This window comes from Diadema setosum, chromosome 16, assembly GCF_964275005.1.
Source record: "Diadema setosum chromosome 16, eeDiaSeto1, whole genome shotgun sequence".
NCBI lineage: Eukaryota > Metazoa > Echinodermata > Echinoidea > Diadematoida > Diadematidae > Diadema > Diadema setosum.
Genome location: NC_092700.1, coordinates 3,628,684 through 3,652,596, shown reverse-complemented (window position 1 = coordinate 3,652,596; position 23,913 = coordinate 3,628,684). Strand labels below are relative to the sequence as shown.

Below are 23,913 nucleotides of genomic sequence, written 5' to 3'. Positions count from 1 at the left end.
ATGTATATATATATATATATATATATATGTATATATATATATATATATTTCTATTTATGATAGTCAACCTGTAGCAAGTATCTTAATTATATATTTTTATCAATGTTTAAATGCTAAATTTTACTAAGAGACAGACGATATCGTTTCGTGTATTGTAATGTATTTTTTATCATTTATTTATTTCGTCCTTTTACCTCATGTAGGATCAAGATGTGATTCTTGGGCTGGACTGTATGGAATATTGGCTAAACACCACAGTTCCTTTTGACATGAACACCTATGCGCTGGCTTTGACCAGCTATGCTTTTGGCTTGGGCAACTACTTCTCCAGCCAGTCTCGAGCTCTAAGCCTCCTTAACGACAGAGCACAAGAAGAAAGTAAGCCCCTTTTTGTCACAAATTTATCACTTCAAGAAAACCTTGTGTGTCCCAGTAATGCTACCGCCTGCTATTGTTCTTTTTCTTTTCATCCGACCCATAATTGCATAAGCTCTCAATATATCCAAGAGCAGTAAGATTGGAGAAATTATGTTCACATTGCGAACTGCTATTTAAAACATGCATACAACACATTTCTTTCATTTGATGTCTATCTTATCATCATTATTTTTATCACATGTCTATTATTTCACGTGTTAGCTCGAAAAATACTCTTGCATTTGAGCCATGTCCTCACCCTATGCCACTTTTCATTTTACCTGCAGAGTGGATGAGATCCTACTGATTTCTATTTCATAGCTATCGCCAATCCATAAATCGCCTACGAAGATGAAAATGTTGTACCAAATATAACTTTTTTTTTTTCTGTCCTCATTTGAAAAAAAAACAAAAAAAACAAAAAAAAAAACGTATATTGTTATTTGGTCCGTTTTGATAAGCAGCAGACTGTTTGAGACAATTCGTCAAGTATCATCTTTCCTTTCTCGAAATGAAGATAAACAGAGACATACGTCATTTAGACTAACCTCATGATGATTGGGAGGATGGCCTGAGGGCCAAAATCAATTAGATGGCTCTTTTCAGACCCGGGTTGCCCAACCTGGTGCACCCTTAACCGTCCAGTGTATGTTATGATTTTCTGGAAAAAAAAATGATATTGATATAATAACAATAGTAGTAATAACAATAATAATGATATTAATGATAATAATAATATCAATAATACAAAGGATAATGAATAAAATTGACCTACGCAAAATAAGTACAAGTACCAAGATTTTGTAATTAATTATTTGAAGAATATTCAGGCATGTTTCAATCATTTATATTTTCCTTTTTAAATTCTAACTTTATGTTCGAAGATGGGTTACGTTTCTGGAGCAGTGGTGATGCTGTCGAGAAAGAAGAGAGCTTGTGCATTCACCACTGCCATGCCGACTCCTCCGGTGTAGAGATAACTGCTTACGTTCTGCTGGCCCACCTCCACCAGAATCAGCCATTTGACGTGATCTTTGATGACGTTTTGCCGATAGTCCGCTGGCTGAATGCCCAACGAAACGCTCTCGGTGGTTTCTCGTCGACGCAGGTTAGACGTTTAGCGATGTTTTCAAGTTTTCTAAATGAAAATCAATTCCCTTTCCCACAGCACAGATATGAAGACTTGCATCACAAGTCGTAGTTGCAAATTATGAAATTATATAAAACAAAATGACGACAATAGCAGAAGAGGAAATAGTCATAACAATAACGGTGATAACATATTTAACAACTAAAGTAGTAGCAATATTTACTATAAATAGAGTAATGGTAATCATTATTATTTACTTTTTTGTCATTGTTATTGACATAATGATCATTAAAGAAAGGGTGATGATCGTACTGAAGATGACAGTAGCGGTGAAAACACTTTGTTTAACATTGTGTAAACACGTATTGTAAGCATAATTTCCATTCCTTGGTCGCTTTAATGGTATTGAAACATTTTCAGGACACCGTCCTTGGATTGCAAGCAGTGGCTCAGTTTGCAGAGAGAGTGTATGGCCCTGATTCGTCGTTAGATCTGGAAATTGGCGTTCAAGCCTTTAGGTCGGGCTCCCGTGATCTCACGGAGGAGTTCTTTTTCGACATCGATAACAGCAACCACCTCGTGCTGCAGCGTGAAGACCTGCGGGAGGTTCCGGCAGATCTTTGGATCTCTTCAAGGGGAAGTGGGTGTGCTCTGTTCCAGGTGGGTCTACTGGACGTCTATTAATCCTTATTATTCCAGAGACCCTTGATCATATAGAACAGAAACAGATATTATTGTTTTATAATTTTTCCCCAAATCAAGGTATATGAGATGTAATCTCTTGAAAACAAACGACGTAATTGAATTATATAATTATGATGATTTTGATATCTTTCTCGAGTCAATGCCAGGATAATTTATCAAAGATTGTTACAAGCTTATACCACGAGTCATAAACTTGAAGTATCATTGCTTGATTTATGTTATGATTGCAAACTTTAAGTGAAAACAAGCATGTGTAACGAAATAATAAACAGAATTACACAAATGCAACTTCTCAGTTATTTTCATTTTCTGTTTCAAATACCTTAGCATGTCATTCTTTACATTTATTGACAACTGTAATATAAGGCAGTAAAATAGACTTTCAAAAGCAAAACAAAAAGCAAAATAAAACAAAGCAACAGCAATTGAGAAGATTCAGAAAGTAAGAAGAATACTTTTATGTTTTTCCTTGGTTTATTTCGAGCAGGCTGAGTTACGCTATAATGTTCCAGTGGTTCCTCCGCAACGCCCACTATTCAACATTAGTGTGACAATCGGTGAATGGAATGGCAGATCCCAAAGTGACAGTACAACATGTGGTGACAGAACTGTGCATGTCTGTGTCAGGTTAGTTTATATAATTGTTCGCTTTAAGTCCTTTAATCCCTTCAATTGAAATTTTGGATAAAAAGAAGTGTGTTAAAATCAGACGTTGAGAACAGGAAAATAATTTTACACCTCTTGACAATAGAAGGTACTCTTCTAGCAACCTCCGCGATAATCAATCAAGCTGTTTAGCGCCAGCGGTCCACGCTCGACCCATCAGTAAAGTCTGCATGCCACGCACTGACCAATAAGATCACTCCGTCGTGGCTTTTTGAGCCCGCGACGTTTCATGACTTCTTTCTTTTTTTAAAGTCTTGCCAAACTTTTGAGATCTTCGCGACGTCCGGGTATGCAGTTCTGAAGTTACGCAATATTTTGTAAGTTCATGTACGATCAAAAATTGCTGAAAAAACGTGATTTCGTGTACAGATAAAATGCCATTCCGTTTCCAGCCAACATTTATAAATGTGACATGGAATTTTAGTTAAGGGCAGATTCTTAAAGAGCAGACTCTGAGCTTTAAAATGATGTATAACTCAAATCAAATTGATTCCCCTAATTTATCTAAATATTGGAAAGAAAGCCCATACTCTTGAAAAGTGTGAAATGAGAAAAGAGGTTCTGAAGTACAGAGTCTATTCAAGCGTTTAATCTTTACTTAGCCGTGCTACCTGTGCAATGAAAGGGACAAAACATAGGATGTATACCATCCGAGCAACAACAATGAATAAATTATCAGATTTATAAAGCTGAAATTGAGCATTTTTTATAAACACATTCTGTCCATGATTAATGCAAACTTACAATTCAATAGAGTTACACGTTCAAAAGTTAATAGACTTGAAAGTGAAGAATGTGTAAAGGAAATTAAGAAATGAAAAGAGGACCCTAAGACATACTTGATCATTCTATCCTCCCCACCCACCCCCACCCCCAAAACAAAGTTTGTAAAAAAACTGCTGAAAACACCCTTTCCCATTCACGTTAAGATCCAAAATCAAAGAATAATGCAAAGGAAGGAAAGCTCTTTCAGAAAATATGAAATAGTCAAAATTGACTCTGTTGACCCATTTCACTTTTTTTTTTGAGTCGTCACATTCAATCAAGGGGTGCGACTTTTGGTTTGTTTTGTGACGCATGGTCATAAATGCACCATTATATTTACATTTACTCTTTAACATCAATTGATTTCATGGCGTTCATGCTCGCAAAGTGTCGCCGACGATTTTCATCGGGAAAAAAAAATCATTAAAAAATAGTCGAAAACAATAATATACAGTAAAAAAAAAATGTGAAGACAGTAAGGACAGACTGTTTATTCAATGGAAATAAAAATAAAATTGAATTGAATTGAATTGAAAAAATACATAAGTAAAAAAAAAAAAAAAACGATGCCACCATTTCTATTTGATGTAGGCACTACATTTAATAAGAATCCTTAAAAGAATATGTAGACCAAAATTTAGTAGTTTTTGACCTAATTTTCAAATAAATAGCCACATTTTTGTTTATAAAAAAAAAAAAAAAAAAAAAAAAAAAAACTCAGGTAAGGATTTTTTTTTTTACAAATAAATTTGAGTAATTGCATAATAATTTCCAATTCTGTATGGTAGATTACACTGTGGGAGACTCGCTTGCCAATTTTATTTGCGATTACGTGACCAACGACCCAAAAGCATAGAGGAGGGAGGAATTGACCCCCTTCCTCCTCCCCCCCCCCCCCCTGGTCTTGCTAGGCATCAATTCGTGTATACACTTGTCGCCCAGTCTTATCTAGGGTTTAAAAAAAAATGCCTGGTGACTTTTATGCGCTCCTGCATGACAAACATGAATATGACACTCCACCCGTTTCAGTTCAAGTGAAGCCTTTAAATACTCAAACGGTTAGGTCAAGGTTAACGGATTACTCGTGGGCATTGCACGACTAGACCAACGAAATAATCCAGCATTCTTCTTGTCCTCTTCCTTTTTGATATCTACTCATCTCTCTCTCCACTCTCTCCCCCCCCCCCTCTCTCTCTCTCTCTCTCTCTCTCTCTTTCTATCCCATCTGACAGGTACACAGGGAATGAGGTTGAGACTGGTATGGCTGTCATGGAGGTTAAAATGGTGTCTGGGTTCATCCCCCACGAAGATTCTTTGGAAACTTTCCGCGACAGACATGGTGCTGCCATTGGTTTGAAGCGCATTGACAAGTATGCCAACGGAAAACCACTGACCCTCTATTTTGATTCAGTAAGTTATAACTCCCAAACCGTGCCATAGAGTTTCTCCTTCTTTGTTTGCTTCTAAAGTTGGTTTTGTTATTTTGTGTTTGTTTGCATTTGTCACCGATGTAATAATAACTACTGTATTTTGAAAGCTTGCAACAGTTGATATGTAATTACCATAAACCTTCGAACTTGTTAGCATAATCACATTTTTGTCCTATCAATGAGGAGGAGGAGAAGAAGAAGAAGAAGAAGCACAAGAAAGTTTGTGGAATTGTTGATAGGTAGATTAGGCACCTTTTTTTTTTCGTGGTGACTGTTTTTGTATTCCATATTTGAATATCATGACATCAATAATATGTTTTTAAAATGCGGCACGTTGACTGTAGCCTGCTGCATGGGCAGAGAGGCAGGAAAGAAATATGTTCACTGGGACAGAATGTCCTTAAACAAGACAAATTTGTTTCAAAAATCTGACCTTCTTGTCTTGCGAGTTTAAACAAAAAGACAGTAGCTACATTTTCTTTGATTTCGCAATTATAGGTATAATCAGTGTTCATCATTTACATATCCTTAAGTTAGCTTATATGATTATTATGATGATATCCTTGAGTATTTTTCTTTAGTACAATGATAAGATTATAATGACATTTGATCTGCACGTTAATATAGCCAATCAGGGCATGAGACTGTCTAAACTCTCATGCCTTCCTCTCCATTGTATGTTTTCACATTACATTCTGTAGGGATGATACTTTCGACAAAATGTTTGGTCTACTTTGCCAATGTGATTGTATAACTGCATTTCAATTCTTACTTAAGAAATGTGATGTTAAAACTCTTTCCGACATCTTAACATTATATTACCCAGTTTGACAGCATAGATCGCTGCGTGCCCATCAAAGTGAAACAGGAAATGGTCGTGAAAGATGCCAAATCATCGGTCATCAAAGTCTATGACTACTACAAGCCAGGTAAGCTATACTTTCAAGGAGAAATTGAATGATGTTTTGAATCGTTGTACCAGTAAAGTCCATTATTTCGAAATATGTACGGTTAAATATGCTGAAACACAGCAACAAAAGAACCAATATTAAAGAAAATATGAAATATAGCTTGAGCTAATCCACGTAATTTAACTAACTAGTTATCAGAGACAATAGGGCTTGAATCGCGTCTTTGCTGTTTACATGCAAAGTACCGAGGATTTCGGTTTAGTTTCGGTTTTATTATCTTGTCCAACAGTCATTTTATATTTTCAAGCTTCTATTTGTCATCATGAATTTAAAATCATAACTGTAGTATTCGATTTTCTTGTGGAGTTTAGAGAGTGATTTATTCTTCTATTTTCTTTGTCGATTCGGGAAGCATAAATACTTCAGTTTCTAGAAGAGCTAGTGTCGGTAGTTTTCCTAAGCTGCGTCTTGTATGAAATCAGAATGAAATTCCGAAATCTCAAATGTTGACGTGTAAAGCTATATTCTGGTTTAATCTTAGATAATACAACATTAATTATTGTTGATGTTTTGGCATTGTCACAGAACATGCCAAAAACACCCGAGACGATAGATTGTGAAAGCGAATGAGGTTTATGTGGGGCATTTATAACATCAGTGTTCAGAAATTTCTTATCATTTTTGTCTTTCAGTCAATTGTAAGTAATATGTGATGAATCGAGGCTAAAATGTTGTTTCCTTTCTATATTGTTTTTGTCCTTCAGACCTCGTCAGCTTTGAGAACTACCATCCCTGTGAACTGGCGAACGAGTTATAAAGATGATCTGGAACCGTAGGACACTCGTGCATGAAAATGATAGACAAAATGGTCACTATGATTTTCTGGCAGAGACAAAAGCTTAAATGCATCACAAGTGAGGCATTACTGAACAAAGGCCTACATATTTTGTACTTGAATTTAGTAATTTCAGGAGGGATGCTGAATTACACATGCACGTGACTGCATTTTAGTCGTCCCTAATGGAATGAAGTCACACCTTTTCTTGCAAAGCAATGAATTGTAGCTCTCAGTGTGATGTTGTACAAAGAAAATGGTTTGCTGCTATGTTCACAGACTTCATAACATTTTGAAGACCACAATTCATTATGACAAAAATATTGTTGTTGATGTAATGATTTGATATTGCCAAAACTGAGAAATAGCGACCAAGGTTAGCCGTAGCTTTAAAATAACAAAGAAAAAACAACAACATTAGGTTTTTAATTCGAACAGAGTTAAGCAATAATTTTTACCTTTGTGTTAAGCACAGTAAAATAAGATGACATTCAGAAACACCTGGTAAAAATTAAAGTCGTAGACACAGTACTTCTATGTTTTCTGTTTGTTGTAATGGAAACCTTTTCCAAGGTGTTTTATTCTGTAAAAAAAAAAGAGAAAAAAAAAACTTGTCATCATGAAAGAATAGTCATCAAGAAAAAAAAAAAAACGACACTAATTGCCTGATTTCTTTTCTTCTAGTGGATGGCACAAATTCCTTTTGATCAGGGAGTTGATCACCAGTCCTCCCTGTTTTGATATTACAGGCAGCAAACGCCATCATTTTTTTTTTCATACGAAATCATGACCATTAAAGGTACCGTTAGTTTCCCAGAATTTATTTGCCATTTGCAATCCAGGCTTTTCTTGGACACCCAAAATGTCCTCTAGAATATATGCAACTTGAAAGATATACAAAACCATGATCTTGCCTTTGAAGATTTGGTTCTTTCTTTTTATACTAATCTGTGGATTTTTCTTGTTGAATGCTTGAATTAGAACATGATGAATCTCCAAGCATTGGAGGATTATAATGATATATGCTATTCGTTTTAATACACTATAAACTGTTATAAATATCATCTTGTACATTACGAGTATGCTGTTGAGAATGAGTCAGATTGAATTTGTCGTCACTGTTGAAGTATTTTGACGCAGTACATAGATAGGTACGACACCCGTCAGTTGTTGGAGAAAGGTTAGATTGTTATTTCTTTCTTGTTGATATGAGAAAAATACATATGTAAAGTTGGACGATCTTGAATAAAAAGAAAATAATGACTTTAATGTATTTAATAGTTGTCTTGTGTTTATTTGAGAATTCGAGTTCTTCGCAGACCTTAATGTTCGTGATTTTCAAGGAACAGCTATATTCACACACACACACACACACACACACACACAAACAAACACACACACACAACAGAATCATTGAACATCATTCTTTCGGGATTGGATGCCTTTAAAGCGATATTCGTATCCAGTTATAAATTGGTCTGACAAAAAAAGGGTGATATCCTACAACTACAGCATTGATAATATGATAACAGACGGATGGAAATTAGGGAACTTGTAAACTTCTGAAGTTTCGCTAATTTCTGCAGAACAGTTCTTGTACAAATAATCTGAATATGCAAATTTCCATTGATCGTAAAGGAAAAAAAAAATAAAGTTTCTGTAATTAAAGTGTAGGACATGATGTTATTCTTGGTTGAATAACTTCAAAATAATCAGTTAGATATATAAGGATCTGAAACTGTTGCGTAATTGCGTTTGAATGGAAAAAGAAATGAAATTTTGAAATGTATGTACAAACTACTTTGCAAGTTGTGAGGGATTGCATCACTTCAATATTTCCATAACTATTCATATTGCGTTTTCCTGATAAATGGGTGAAACGTTGAAATGTTGTACCTTTTTTTTTCATTATTTTGCCTGATTCTTGTCAGACTAACTTTCAACTGTACCGAAATTACCCTTTAATTCTTATCACACCGAGGGTTTTCATTCATTTATTTATTTATTTTTTTGTTTTTATCATCATTATTATTATTTTTTTTTTGGGGGGGGGGGAGTGGGGGCTTTTTGCCCCCCCCCCCCCTTCAGATCTAAATCGTGGATAGCGCGATCCTCGCGAAAATGTGCACCAAGCTAGAGGCCAACGTAATCTACAAGACTCTATAGTTAGATTTTTCAAATTTTAATGTATGTACCTTATGTTAATTTATGCTAATTCATGCAAAATGATTTGTTTGCCTATAAATCAAAAAGTAAAGCTCCAAGACAAAAAAAAAAAAAAATGGTGAACATATTCTTTTCAATATCCTCAATATTAATACTGAAGCAGAAATTCGGCTTCATAATTATGTCTTATGTATTTTATTGTTTATTGAATTTCTTATAGATTTCTTTTTTTACTTTTTGCTTTTGTTGCTTTCTTTTCGTCAAAATTTGTCGTAGAAACTTTTTAACTCTTTATGTGCCATGGTGTAAACCCCCTTTGTGCCACGTTATTCTGAGACACCAATGTAACCATGCTTTTTCAAATTTCTTTAAGTTAAAGCAGATTTTTGTTATCCTGGAAATGTAATGAGCAAAGTTGTCGAGGAAATGCCAAATTTTGCCCTGTGGTATATTGTATGACAAATCTACGATCGTTTTTCTTTTAAATGCCCAGTAGCCATATTATTCATATTATTAAAGAGGCATTACTCTTTGTACAAAAAGCAGTGCCAGAGACTTTGAATTTACTCGTAAATCCAGTAGGGAATACCACTTGATAGCCAATCACCACATAAAATCAAGCTACCTAGGGCAAGAATGGAATCACGAGAAACGCTTTCATCGTATTGTGGCATTTGGCGATTTATCGGTCCGTTTGGGCGGCTTTGTACTTTTTAGCAGAATATGCGAAGTTGGCACGCCGTCGACTGAGTTGTAGGTGCGAGCGTGGCACACAAAGAGTTAAAGCATTATCAGGCTAAAATAAAACGTTATCAGCCATTGAAAGTAAACATAGAATTCATTTTTATATGAATTAATTGCAAAACCACAATTTACATTGGATTTGTACACAAAATCATGTTTTTTTTTTGAACAATTTTTTTGTCGACGGTTTTTTTTTTTTTTTTCAAAAGGGCGTGGCTTCAAAACCGGTATGCCCGGGAGCGACAAATTTGGTCTCAAAAGTTGCCCGATACTTGAAAAATGCCTCCCCCCTCCAACCCCCCCCCCCCCCCCCCGGTGGGAATATGGTTAAGACTCCATGTGCTGGCAGCAGACTCTGTTTTTCAATGCCTGATAACAATGGTAGACAGAATGCATCGTGCTAATACTGAAAAAAAACAACAACAACAACAATGAAAAATGTCAATGTTGTACCAGAACTTGCAGTGTCATTGTTTCGTTCTGAAACATAGAGACTTTCGCAACTTGTTTGGTGACACTATGGTATTTACAGAGCAGTTTGCTTTCATGATATCTTGAAGATTCTTGTTATTGAGAAACACGATTTTGTAGGTTTTGGATATGTTAGTGACATACAGTAGAAAAGAACGTAATTAAAGAATGATTAAAGCTGATGTTAGACAAAGAATGATACAAATAAACATTACAAACTTGGCATTTATCTTATTTTTTATTTATTTTTTTTTGTAGAATAGTGATTTTGTCCAATATTGTTGTTCCCCACTAAACATCTCACTATTAAAAGGAAAAGAAAAGAAAAATATGTATTTAAATATGTAATAGATTCATATTTCCGTTATTTAGTGATCAAGCTTTCGGCCGTGTCGGCCTTCATCAGGATCTTACAGACAAGCAAAATGACAATTGCACATACCATAATTGTACTCGGTTTAGTCCGGAAACATAATGAATAATTTTCATTATAACAATTGTTCATTTTTTTTTCTTTTTTGCATTTCAAAATATTTTATGGATTCAAATTTTTAAAGTGGTTGTTTCTATCCCTAACTCACATGTTACAACTATTTTAAAGCATTAATGCTGGGATTTTGTTTCGTCTGCAAAAGAATAAAATATGCCTTTAATGGCAAATTGTAAAAGAGGAAACATTCACCGACAAGTTTGTTGGTATTCGAGGTATTCTCGTATATTCTACTCTGGCAGCGGCTAATCAAAGTACAACATGCGTATGTAAATGAACGAACATGTATGTCCTTGAAAGTGGAATTATAAGGTGAAGTTTTAGCTAGTAAAAACAAAGGTCTTCACGGTACATTAAGTTGTTAATGAAAAAAAAAATATGAATAACTACAAGGAAATGTATAAAGTAACAACGAAAAAAGACAGCCGAATTATGTTGTAAATATTTGCCTTCCGTAAATTTGAAGTCCTTAACGTTCTTCAAGGCGTTGCTGATGGGAATTTGACTGCCTTGCACGTGCTTTTTTTTTTAATTTGAACGCGTTTTTTCTGTTTTTTTTTACACGTTTATTTTGAGAAACTCATAAGAAGGCATGTTGGTGAAATCAAATTGAATAAAAGGTTACCCTTTTTACCATTGATCTCGGTGATCAGTCAATGATAGTAATAGTGTGCATTACACTTTCACAATAATATTTGATTGTTCCCCATTTTTTTTTTTTTGTACATCATCAAATGAAAATTATAAGTTGATTTTATCATCGGCTCACTTATTTGCATAATCATGTTAGCTGTACAGGAACTGCTCTGCAAAAATGATTAGTGAAGCTTCATAATCTCATAACATCCTCAATTGTTAATCTTTTTTTTTTTGGTCAAATTTCCATTGTTGTAAACGACTTGTAAGATTTTACTCTTTCTCGTGAAACTAACATAAAATGTGACCGTGCACCTCAAAACGAACATAAAGTCGCACACACTGATTTTGCGTGAGGACTGAAAATAAGTGAAATGGGTCAACCTAGCCGAACTTGACTTTTTCATATTTTCTGAAAGAGCGGGTCTTCTTTTACATTATGCTAAAATTCGGTATCATAAAACGGGCAAAAAAGTGTTTTTTTTTTTTTCAGTAGTTTATCTTGAACATTTTCGGTAGAATTGTGTGATTAGGTGTGTCTTTAGAATCCCTTTTTCATTTCTGAAAAACCTTGTCCACACTCTTTACTTTCAACTCTAATAACTTGTTTTTTGTCCCATTCATCGCACTGTCAGCACGTTTGGTAAAGACTAAGCGCTTGAATAGACACTGTACTTTAGAGCCTCTTTTCTCAGTTCACACTTTTCCTGAGTTTGTGCTTTCTTTCCAATGTTTAGATAGGTTAGGAGGGTCCATTTGATTTGAGTTATACATCATTTTAAAGCTTAAAATTTGCTCTTTCAGAATATGGTCTTAACTAAAAATTCATGTCTGGCGACTTTTTGTTTGTTTTGAGGTGCAGGGTCACATATAGCATGGCTGAAATTCCTCTTTAGGTGTTGTTCGGCAATGAAAACTCTATTATAGAGTTGTATAAGCCATTCCAGTCCCTGGTACAGGAAGGATTTTGCTCCTGTTTAGAATAGAAGAGCGTCACTTCCTAAATGATCGAAGATCACAATTCAAGGTGAACGCAAAACATGTGAAATAGTCTGTTTCAAACACTCGCATTTGAGCCATATAACTTCTATAGATTATACTCACCTACCGCCATTTTTTTTTCATCATATTCGCATCCTTTTTTTTTCTAATTCTTGTCACCTTGCTTTATTTGTTCTTTTTTATATCTATGTATTCTTTTAATGTTGTAGTAATAGTATACGAACATCAATTGTTACCATGCAGCTGAAACCCATCCTGACTTAAAAATTGTTTATCATCTCAACAGCACATTACACGGGTAATAATACGAAGGTTATTACTTATCTATATTTCTAATTTTCTAAAGATTATTCGTCCCTTCGCGTACATCAAACATAAAATATCTTACTATTAATACCATCATGTGACATACCAAAAAATGGCCAAAATGTTCATTACAAGATCACAGCAAGGGTAACCGTAAACAAGAAAAAAATATCATTTCAAAAATAAATATTTCAAAGTTTACTCAAGAGCTGGGGTGGAGAGATTTAAAAAGTCGACACACTCACGCACACACACACACCACACACAATATCGGATCTTGCATCTTAAACAAACAACAACAAAAAATCGAAGGCCTGATTTTACCTGAGGACTCAAAAGAAGTGGAAAGGATCAACCTAAATCTTCATTTTCTCATGACATTTCTGAAAGAGAACTTCTTCGACATTATTCTCAAGTTTAATGTTTTATAAAAACGAAAGGATGATATTGATTCAGGAGTATTTTATTTTGTTTTTCTAGAGCACTTTTTTATGAAGAATAGCATTTTTGGATATGACTCAGAAGTCCCTTTTCAATGTCTTGACAACCCTTTACACAGTCTGTACTTTCAACTCATAAATTTTGAAAATATGTTGCTACTGTTTTTAAAGTTTGTATTAGTAATGGATAGAATAGGTTATCAGAACATGCTAGATTTCAGCTTTAATATGAAAATCCATTTATATTTTCTTTCCAGTACTTAGATTGAGATAATCTATTTCAGTTGGGTTATGCATCATTTAACAACTTAAGTCTTCTCTTTCAAATTCTGCCCTGAACACAAAACCTATATGCCTTCCGACTTTTGTTTTGTTTTGTGATGCAAGGTCGCATATGGTGACAAGATTGAGCTTTTCTCCTCTTGACTTTCAAAGTTTTAACAAAAGTATTGATTGGTTACCTAAGTGGTGGTATCCATTTCCTTTTCGTTTTTATTTTTGTTCTCCTTTTAACGAAGGGCATCACGCAAGACGATATTGGCACCTGCACAACACATTTGTGATCGTGTGAACTTCCGTCAGCAGGATATTTTCCAAACGCCAGGCTGCTATAGTTGTGTGCTTGTTTTGCTATCCTGTCTACATTTCTGCCTTCCGGAGACGCGTCAATGATATGTCTGTAACATCTTTTTATGCTAGTGCATTCGGTTTCGAGAAAAATAATGATATCCCTTTATAACTTACGTTATATTGTGGAAATTCCACATGGTAGGGTGATTTGTGATACAAGAGACCTACACGTATGATACATGTGATACCATAAAAAAAAAAGCAATGCTCCAAAACGTAAACATGACCTTTATAGTAAATATTTATGTCTGGCGACCTTTTGTTGGTTTTTGGAAGCAGGGATACATATAGTAGGGGCATTATAAGTTATTAGCAGAATAGATGAACTTCTCATCATTTTTTACTTTGTTTTCATGCTAATGTACCACGTCATGCAGCTAAAGTCGCATGCTGGACGGGTAGCGGTAGTAACTGAATATAACATAAAGGGTTTGGTTTAGTAGGTACTTGCCCAGTATGCATGCATTATGTTACTGATCAATGTGTATGCACGTAAATACTGGGCGCTTTGATTGGCTGCTGAAGTATTAAGAGGGCCAGAGAGCAATATGATTGGTCGACTAAGATTTCTTTATCGCTTGTCAGTGTGACCGGCGTCTTGTGCCAATTTCCCAAGCAATTTGATGCACTTGCCTCTTTCTCCCACGTAAATATCTCAGAAATAGGCTGAAATTGTTACCTCTGAATTCTTCAGTTAGATAGAGGGTGCTTCAAATACGCCAATTAAATAAAACAATAAACAATATCTGTAAACAACAACAACAAACAATTTCACTGGCTTCCTTTTGCCGAAGTGGGGCAATATAATCTCTAAAGCAATCTTCCGAGGATCAGTGTTAGCAGGAAAATCTAGAACTAGCGGGCTAAAATGTGGAAAGCAGTGACAAACAGCAATGTTTTAACCAACATGAGGGGACTAAAAGACACTCGCTTTAATATGGTAACATGATGGGCCTCCTGTCAATGTCCCTATTCAAACTTTTATACAAAATTCACCATATCCTAGTGTCAAGTAGTGCTATCCGGTGAAAAAAAAAATATTGACAGTTTTAGGAGGCTTGAAACTTTTCAAGGAAGGTCAAAACCTCCATGTGTGCTCATTTCCTGGAATCCATCGCAGGTCAGTCACATTTCGCACGAAATGTTGATTGAATCTGCGTCCCCCCAAAGGACTTATCATAATAATCAATTCCAAAGAAACATCGTGCGTCACCGAATTTGTATAAAGTTTGGTTTGGTTTTGCCTGGTTATGCATTATTTTTCTCCAAGTACACCTGCAAATAAATACAAAAATTAATATAGAGTACGCAGGAAAAAAAGATAAAAGAATGCAAATAAAAATGTATGAATTGTCAATTTCATTACATCATCCACAACACATATGAATTCAGGGCAAGCTTATAATGCATACTGCAGTCGTATGTTGAAAAAGAGGAAAGATAAATACAAGGGTCGATCATTGTAACCAGAGTTTGACGTACATGAGACCCTATCATATAAAATCATACGACAATAACAATAAACCTACGCATAATTGAATTAAGTGGTGTACAGTAGAGATATTCCTATAAAGAGAGAGAGGCCGCGTGCTTGTTTAAAATGAAGCCGCAGTAAAAGTAACTATATATGTGTATGTGTTCAAGTGACTGCGTGTCGTATGAGCATGCGCAAACTAACAGGTAATTGATAACATCGCTGAGCATTTCTCGGTATCGCCTGCATACAGGGCTTAGAAATCTGGCTCCGACCTGCTATGAAAAGCCCTGGACTACTGTAATGCATCCATAGATTCATGTCGAGATCTTGCACAACTGGCCGCAATTCGGGGAGTCAAAACAGACGACTGCAAACCAGGGGAACAAACTGAGATCTCCCGGTCAGCTTCTCCCGGTCAGCTTCTAGTTGGACACCACATGAAATTCTGAAATTCTGAAATACCTGCAGACTCTAATAACTTCTGACGAAAAAAAAAAATCATTTTCTTTTTCGTTTGATAGCAGACGCATTCACAAACATGATTGAGAGGCTGGCATTGGCTGTGCTGGCATTGGCCAGTATGTGTGTCGTGTATTCGGCTTTGGTTGATGCGCAGGAAGCATCAGGGGAAAGGTAGGTTTTAAAGTTACCACGTTGCCTTTGATTTTCCAGATATTCTAAGGAGTTCATAACGATTTTTCAACGAATATTCAAGCTATACCTCATAAAGCAATGCATGCGTTTTCCTATTTCTAGGTTGTTTGTGTGTACAGACATATGTAAGTGTTTATAGGATATGTAGGTGTGTTTAATCTTGCATTCATTTGCAGAATTTGAGATGTTATATTCATCAAACAATATTTTGATAACATGATTCATGGTGATATATTACATAGTTTTCTATTTTTTTTCGAAAAAAAAAAACATTAAAGCGATGGTATAATATTGGTGGGGGTGAGAATTGATCTTTTAATTATTTGCGAAATACTATAAAACACTCACACACTTATGAAATGGTACAGAGCACATCCTTTTAAGAGGAATTCGAAGTTTACTTCATAAAAGTAGGTTTTAAAATGGCTTAGATATCGAAAAACAAAGTAGAAAAAATGAGGCAATCCTAATGAAAGGTAGGTCCCACCTTTTATTAGGATCGCTTGTTTTGGATATCTCAGCCATTTCAAAACCAAATTTCATCAAATAAAAATTGGATTTCTCTTGGAATAACATACCCTTTCATATTTCAAAAGAAAATTCTCATTATCAAACGAAAAAAAGAAGATTTTGAAAAGTGAAGCAACGTCTCCACTAAACTACATACCACACCTTGAAAAGTACGGCTGTGATGCCTTCCTGATTGTCTCCTTACACTGTGCATTTATCTTGGTTTCTTGACTAATTCTTTTGACTGTTGTAAATCTAGTCCGTTTATGTATGCCTAATGTTGTTTTGTAATGTTGTTTTTTCTGCTATCATGTTTTCTTTTTATGGAAATGTTAATAAATCTCAGTCAATCAAGTACTCAATATAGACTGGCATATTACCTTCGAGTTGACAATGGTCAAACATCGTTGGTCTCAATGTGGAACTACTCAATACATTTAGATTACAGTAATTCCATGGGCTCATCAAGGAGTTATTTATCATCTTAGAAATTTCGTATCCTTGATGGGACAAAACACTTTACATTATATTTCTTTTTTCTTCCACTTTATATCATGTTTTCTATTGTAACTCTTCCTCTCCGCTTTCTCTTTCTGTTTCTCTTTGTTTCTCTAAATGCAAAAATGGAGTCCCTTCAAGTGTATAGTTCTATTGGTATGCTTCTTGTTTGATTGTTTGTTTGTCTGTGTGGGTTCCTTTTTTTTTTCTCTGATGGAATGGGCGTTGACCTTTGCAAAAATTACTGCAAATGCAATCTTATGATTTCAAGAAAAGTGACTAGAAATGTTCACCTTATTTGCATTCTCTTGTGTATGTGTGTGCGTGTGTGTATGTGCGTGTGTTTTTCAGTGGTGTGATTGTCATGTATCCGAAGAAGCTTCGAGTCAACAAAGTAGGGACTGGATGTTTCACGATGAAAAATCTTGTAGCACCTGTCTCCATGGAACTCAACATCACGTATCTCACGTTACCATGCCCGACCGTAATTGTTCTGAAATCGTTGGACGACGTGGATATATGCATTGATGTGGACCTGGGTTGTGAAGCAACAGAAAGTGAGAGAATCGGGGTGAGTATAACGTGCATGCTGTCCGTTTGTTGCTCAATATCTACGTGAGAAACACGCACTTACAGCAATGGTAATACAATCTCATTAGAATTGATGCAATGCATCTTATTCTCTTGTTTGTATCAAGCAGTGCAGCTGGTGAATGAAGTTATACGTTTACAATGATTTTGTTTACATGTCCAGACTGTCACAAATGTACACACTAGTAGTTATGTACATATATGATGTACTCTATGCATGGTTGTTTTAATGTGTATGTACACAGGTTGACCAGATTAATGGAGAATTTTCTATGTGGTATAGATATAGTACATACAGGCTGACCAGATCAGTGGAGAATTTTCTAGGTGGTATACAATGTAACTACACAGTACATGCATGTAAGAGGAAATACATTATAGCTCACTCAATCTAGAATGATTTCACCCATTCCAGAAAGTTCTGGGAAGTGCTTACATGTTTGGCTGAGTGAGGCACTCTCCCTGTAGCCCAATGTGATTGGTAGTTATTCTTGGTAATGATGTTTTGTACATAGTTAGGCAGTGAGTCATCCAGGTTTCCTGGAACTTAGACTGGCTAGTAGGTTGGAGAGAGTTATAGAATGTGCTAGAAGGGGGTGAATGGATAGTATAAAAGCCAGAGAAATTCTGCAGTAGGCAGAGTACCCAACACCTCTGCTCTGAGAGTTACGTCACTTCTGGCTCTGAAGCGACTTGTTATAGTCAGTCCTGTGTTACCTGCTGACCTGTTATGTTTGTGGAGATACTTGGCCTGGGAGACATTTTGCCTGCAGATAATTAATTTGCCTTCATTGGGGATAGACACCATTTTTGTGTCAGTGGACATTGCTACGGCAAAGCTGTGATGGGCTGGATTCTTAGCTGAACCTTATTAAGTGAATTATCATTCAACGCATCAATTGGACGTGGTCGTCACAACGTTTGGACTCTGCACGTTTCGCCGTGGACATATATCGTGGATTTTAACCCGGATCTATAACGCGGACTATTGTAACCTGTGCCTCTGGATTTACGTCGGAGGAATCATTCATCGGTGCGTCAAAGATCATTCGTCTGTGCATTGAACATGGTATCTGGACACTTTCAAAGGATTACTTAATACGTGTAAGTGATTCCACTACCGATTTATAACTGTTTCTATCGATCATTGTTGTACTGATGTGACGCCGATTACCAGTCTGTACCCACAATATCACTGTTAATAAACCGCCTGAACATCAGTTGATTGTTTCTTTTGTGCGATTATTCTCGGAGTGATTTTGGTCGTAACAAAATTAGGGGCTTGTGTCCGGGAAGTGAATTTAAGCCAAAACTTAGAATTTGGAACGTTCCCGAAGCCAGAATATTGGTACAGACATAATACCAGTTGAGTTGGTTGTTCAATTGCATATTGTGTGTATTACAGTGTGACAATGTCAATCAGTACAATGGATGTTCAGGCATTTGTTCAGAGGACAGATTTGTCCCTCAAAGATTTGCAAAGGTTACGCAAATGTGATTTGACTGCTGTTACACAGCATTTAAATGTTGATGTTCCACAAGGTGCTAGAAAGGCAGAGATTCTTGACTTAGTAGCTGGTCACATGGAGCTCAAAGAAGAAATTGACACTTCAGATCAAGCTCACATTTCAGATCAAACACGGCTTGAGCTAGCTAGATTGGAAATAGAGAAAGAGAAGATGAGATCAGAAAGAGAGCAAAGGGCTAGGGAAATGAAAATGCAGGAAAGGGAAAAACAAAGAGAAATGGAAATGAAGAAATTCGAAATGGAGCAGCAAATGAAATTGCGTGAGATGGAATTGACTCATGCACACGCTGTTGGAAATCGTGAAAGGGCTCCTTCTGATTTTGATTTGGCAAAGAACATTCGATTGGTGCCCAAGTGTGAAGAAAACAGAGTTGATGCATATTTTGTGTCATTTGAGAAGGTGGCTAACAGTTTGAACTGGCCACAGGAATTTTGGCCCTTGCTCCTTCAAAGTGTGTTTGTCGGCAAAGCAGCCGATGTGTACTCATCTCTCTCTGAAGAGAAATCACGTGACTATGCTACAGTCGAGAAAGCAGTGTTGAATGCTTATGAGTTGGTGCCAGAGGCGTACAGACACAAGTTCAGAAATTCGTACCGCAGACCAGGCCAGACACATGTTGAGTTTGCTCGTGAAAAAGAAATGATGTTTGATAGGTGGTACAGGTCCCTGAAAGTGGATCAGGACTTTGATAACCTACGTGAGGTTGTTCTTTTGGAAGAATTCAAAAAGAGTGTTGCTTTCAGTATGAGGTCACATCTGGATGATCACAAAGTGACAAGTTTCCATAAAGCAGCCTTGATGGCTGATGAGTATGAGCTGACCCACAGAAATGACAACAGACCACCTTTCAGGAATTTCTCTGGCAATAAGAGAGACAAAAATCAGTCGAGCAATCCAAAGAATGCTGGTCCTGAAAAAGGCACGAGTTCTGAAACTTCATCGGCACCAAAGCCTCAATCTGACAAAGGGTCCAGTACAAGTGCAAATGTCATCAAATGTTTTCACTGTAACAAGACAGGGCATGTAAAGTCACAATGTTGGAAGTTGCAAAACAAAACAAAGAAGGACTTGGGATTTGTCATGTCAAAAACTGTCCTACCCGAAAACAGTGTCCCGTTCAGTGAAACACAGGCCATTGAAAGTCAGTCTCCCAAATTCAAAGAAAGGCTGAAGCAGGTGGATGAGAGCTATCGTAGCTTTTTGTTTGATGGTGAGGTGACCCCATGTACTTCTGGTGAGGCAGGTAAGCCAGTAGTCATCCTGCGGGATACGGGGGCCTCTCAGTCGTTGATGGTGGATGGTGGTATGACTTTTCCACCAGATAGTGCAGTGAATGCAAAAGTCTTGATTCAGACTGTTGATGGCAGTTATATGTCAGTGCCACTGTATAGAGTGGATTTGAAGTGTGACCTAGTTTCTGGTCCTGTGACTGTTGGAGTTGTTCCTGAGTTGCCTATGGCAGGCATTGACTTCCTGTTGGGGAATGACTTGGCTGGGGACAAGGTGGTTGCGTCTCCAGTTGTTTCAGAGAAACCAGTGGTGGTTGCTGAAACTGAGCAGTTGCAGGAGGAGTTTCCTGGGATTTTCCCAGATTGTGTTGTGACTAGGTCTCAGGCTCGTAGAGCTGTTCAAGATGATGCGGATTCTGTTGATGTGGAGGACAATTCCGGTGTTTGGTTTGCAGAAACCTTTTTCAAGGATTTGAATGATGGGGTTGCTGTATTAGGTTCCGAGGCTAACAGTGATGGGCTGTTTAGCAAGTCTTCCTTGGTTGAAGCACAGCAGGCAGACTCTGAGTTGAAAGGCTTGTCTCAGACGGCGTGTTCTGAGGCTGAGGCTAAAAAGGTCCCTGAGTGCTATTATGTCAAAGATGGCATTTTGATGAGGAAGTGGAGACCTCCCCATAGGCCAGCTGATGAGGATTGGACGGTGGTCCTTCAAGTTGTTGTCCCTCCTAGTTACCGCGATGAGATCTTGAGGATTGCTCACGAGTTACCTGTTGGCGGCCATTTAGGCGTCAGAAAGACAAAGGATCGGATCATGAGGCATTTCTATTGGCCAGGGTTGAATGTGGATGTGGCTGAGTTTTGCAAGACTTGTCACACATGTCAGGTGGCTGGTAAATCACAATATTCAGTGAAGCCGGCACCATTGATTCCGATACCTGCGTTTGAAGAACCATTCAGTCGGGTTCTAGTTGACTGTGTTGGACCTTTGCCTAGGACTAGGTCGGGTCACAAGTACCTCTTGACAATCATGGATATGTCTACACGGTTTCCAGAGGCTATCCCATTGCGAAATATCACTGCTAAGACTGTGGTAGATGCTCTAGTGCAGTTTTTCACTAGGTATGGGTTGCCCAAGGAAGTGCAGTCTGACCAAGGGTCAAATTTCATGTCAGGCATATTTCAAGAGGTGATGTATCGTTTGGGTGTGAAGCAGCTGAAGGCGTCAGCTTATCATCCCCAGTCCCAAGGTGCGTTGGAGCGCTACCACCAGACCCTAAAGACAATGATTAGGGCATTTTGTGAGGAGTATCCCGAGGATTGGGATAAGGGCATCCCTTTCCTGCTGTTTGCAACGAGGGACTCCCCAAATGAGTCGACGGGTTTCAGCCCATTTGAGTTGGTGTACGGTCATGAAGTTAGGGGCCCACTGAAGCTCATCAAAGAGAAATTCATGACTGAGGATGATGAGGTCCACCTACTTGACTACGTGTCAAAGTTTCGTGAAAGGCTTTCAAAGGCCTGTGAGGTAGCTAGGGAACACTTGAAAGTGTCACAAGACTCTATGAAGAGAAAGGCAGACAAAAATGCCAAAGCACGAACCTTCAAACCAGGTGACAAAGTTCTTGTACTGCTGCCCATACAAGGTGAACCACTGAAAGCCAAGTTCAGTGGCCCATACTGTGTCAAAAAAGAAACTCAATGATGTGAACTATGTGATCAGTACGCCAGACAGACGAAAAGATCAGAGGGTGTGTCATGTAAACATGCTGAAAGAGTACTATGAGAGAAAGGCTAGTCAGCCGGTAGGCGTAGCTCAGGTGGTAGTAGAAGAAGTAGATGAAGAGGGAGAAGCTCAAGATGAGAATGGAAGTGAGCCCTCTAGTGCCAGGTTGTCTAACTCAGAGATGTTAGGGAAAGTAGATGAGGCACTGAACTACCTACCTGAAAATCAGAGGAAAGATGTGACTAGTCTGTTACATGAGTACAAAGAATTGTGTAAAGACAAACCAGGCTGCACCCCTCTGGCTGTACATGATATTGATGTAGGAGATGCTGACCCTATCAAACAAAACCCTTACAGACTAAACCCGAGCAAACTGCAAAAAGTAAGGGAAGAGGTTCAATACATGCTAGACAACGACATAATAGAACCGAGTAAAAGAAGTTGGAGCTCCCCAATCGTCATGGTGCCCAAACCAGATGGGTCTCAAAGATTCTGTATAGATTACAGAAAGGTGAATGCCGTGACGAAAACAGTCTCTTTCCCCATTCCCAGACTAGAAGACTGCATTGACAGGATCGGAAATTCTGCATATGTCAGTAAAATAGACCTTCTAAAGGGATACTGGCAAGTGCCCTTGACCGACAAAGCCAGAGAGATTTCTGCCTTTGCTACACCAGATGGCTTGTTCTAATGCAAATTAATGCCATTCGGCATGAAAAATGCTCCAGCCACCTTCCAACGGCTGACAAACCAAATCATTGCCGGACTTGACAACTGTGTAGTATACATTGATGACATCCTAGTGTACAGTGACACGTGGGAGGAGCACATTACACACTTGCGGCAACTTTTTGATCGACTCAAGGAGGCCGGATTGGTGATTAATCTGGCAAAGAGTGAATTTGCCAAGGCCAAAGTGGTGTATCTTGGGCATGTAGTCGGTCAGGGACAAGTATTGCCAAGAGAAGCCAAGGTAAAGGCTATACTAGGCTTTCCCATCCCCCAATCCAAGAAGGAGTTGCTTAGAATTCTGGGCATGGCTGGTTTCTACAGGAAATTTGTACCGAATTTCAGCACTGTAGTCACCCCCCTAACAAACCTGCTGAAGGGCAAGGCGAAGTACACGTGGACTGATGAGTGTCAAAGAGCCTTCGAGAAACTAAAGGCAGTCCTTGCTAATGAGCCTGTTTTGGCAGCTCCTGACTTCGCAAAGCCATTCAAGGTGGCAATAGATGCTAGCGATGTAGGAGTGGGAGCGGTTTTGCTCCAAGAAGATGAAGAAGGCACTGAACGACCAGTTAGCTACTTCTCCAAAAAAATTGAACACATACCAGAAGAAGTACTCCACAATTGAGAAGGAGGCTCTCAGTCTCATCCTTGCCCTCCAACAATACGAAGTGTACTTGACAAATAGCAAAGGGGAGATCACGGTCTATACTGACCACAACCCCTTGGTCTTTTTAGACCGGTTCAAAATGAAGAACAACAGGTTGTTCAGATGGAGCATGATGACGCAGCCATATGCACTCAAAATCAAACATGTGGCAGGCAAAAACAATGTAATTGCCGACGCTCTGTCAAGAGTGTAACATGAAGAGAGTATCAAAGGTGAAAAGTTTTCACCGCATATCATTTCCAGTGTATGTGTTTAGCATATTCATTAATGTGTGCAAAACAGTGTAATATGATTGTATAAGCTCCGAGAATCCAAGCAATATCATTGTAAATGGTATCCATGAAAAGAGAACATGGAACTAATACAGCTATCCAAAAGGCATGTGATAGTACATTTGTATGTGATTATTGTAGCTTGATTTGGATTTTACCTCACATTCATTATAAATAATAATGAGACATTGTGAAGGTAAAAGAAACCCTTGCTACGGCAAGGCTTTCTTTTTCCCATGGGGGATGGTGTCACAAATGTACACACTAGTAGTTATGTACATGTATGATGTACTCTATGCATGGTTGTTTTAATGTGTATGTACACAGGTT

The 23,913-nt window shown here is 37.6% G+C and overlaps 2 protein-coding genes across 2 annotated transcripts in view; both read left to right on the top strand.

Annotated features, from left to right (window-relative positions):
• Positions 1–8,061, top strand: part of LOC140239456 (alpha-1-macroglobulin-like) — a 50,873-nt gene extending 42,812 nt beyond the window's left edge. The window contains exons 26-32 of the mRNA XM_072319292.1: positions 204–378; positions 1,302–1,525; positions 1,928–2,167; positions 2,700–2,839; positions 4,876–5,053; positions 5,900–6,002; positions 6,749–8,061. Coding sequence (XP_072175393.1) covers positions 204–378; positions 1,302–1,525; positions 1,928–2,167; positions 2,700–2,839; positions 4,876–5,053; positions 5,900–6,002; positions 6,749–6,801 — 1,113 coding nt within the window. The 3' untranslated portion in view covers positions 6,802–8,061. The remainder of the gene's footprint in view (positions 1–203; positions 379–1,301; positions 1,526–1,927; positions 2,168–2,699; positions 2,840–4,875; positions 5,054–5,899; positions 6,003–6,748) is intronic.
• Positions 8,062–15,719: 7,658 nt separating this feature from the next.
• The window catches only part of LOC140240209 (alpha-1-macroglobulin-like), a 67,220-nt gene continuing 59,026 nt past the window's right edge, over positions 15,720–23,913 (top strand). The window contains 2 exon segments of the mRNA XM_072320002.1: positions 15,720–15,814; positions 17,195–17,414. Of these exon segments, the coding sequence (XP_072176103.1) occupies positions 15,720–15,814; positions 17,195–17,414 (315 nt within the window).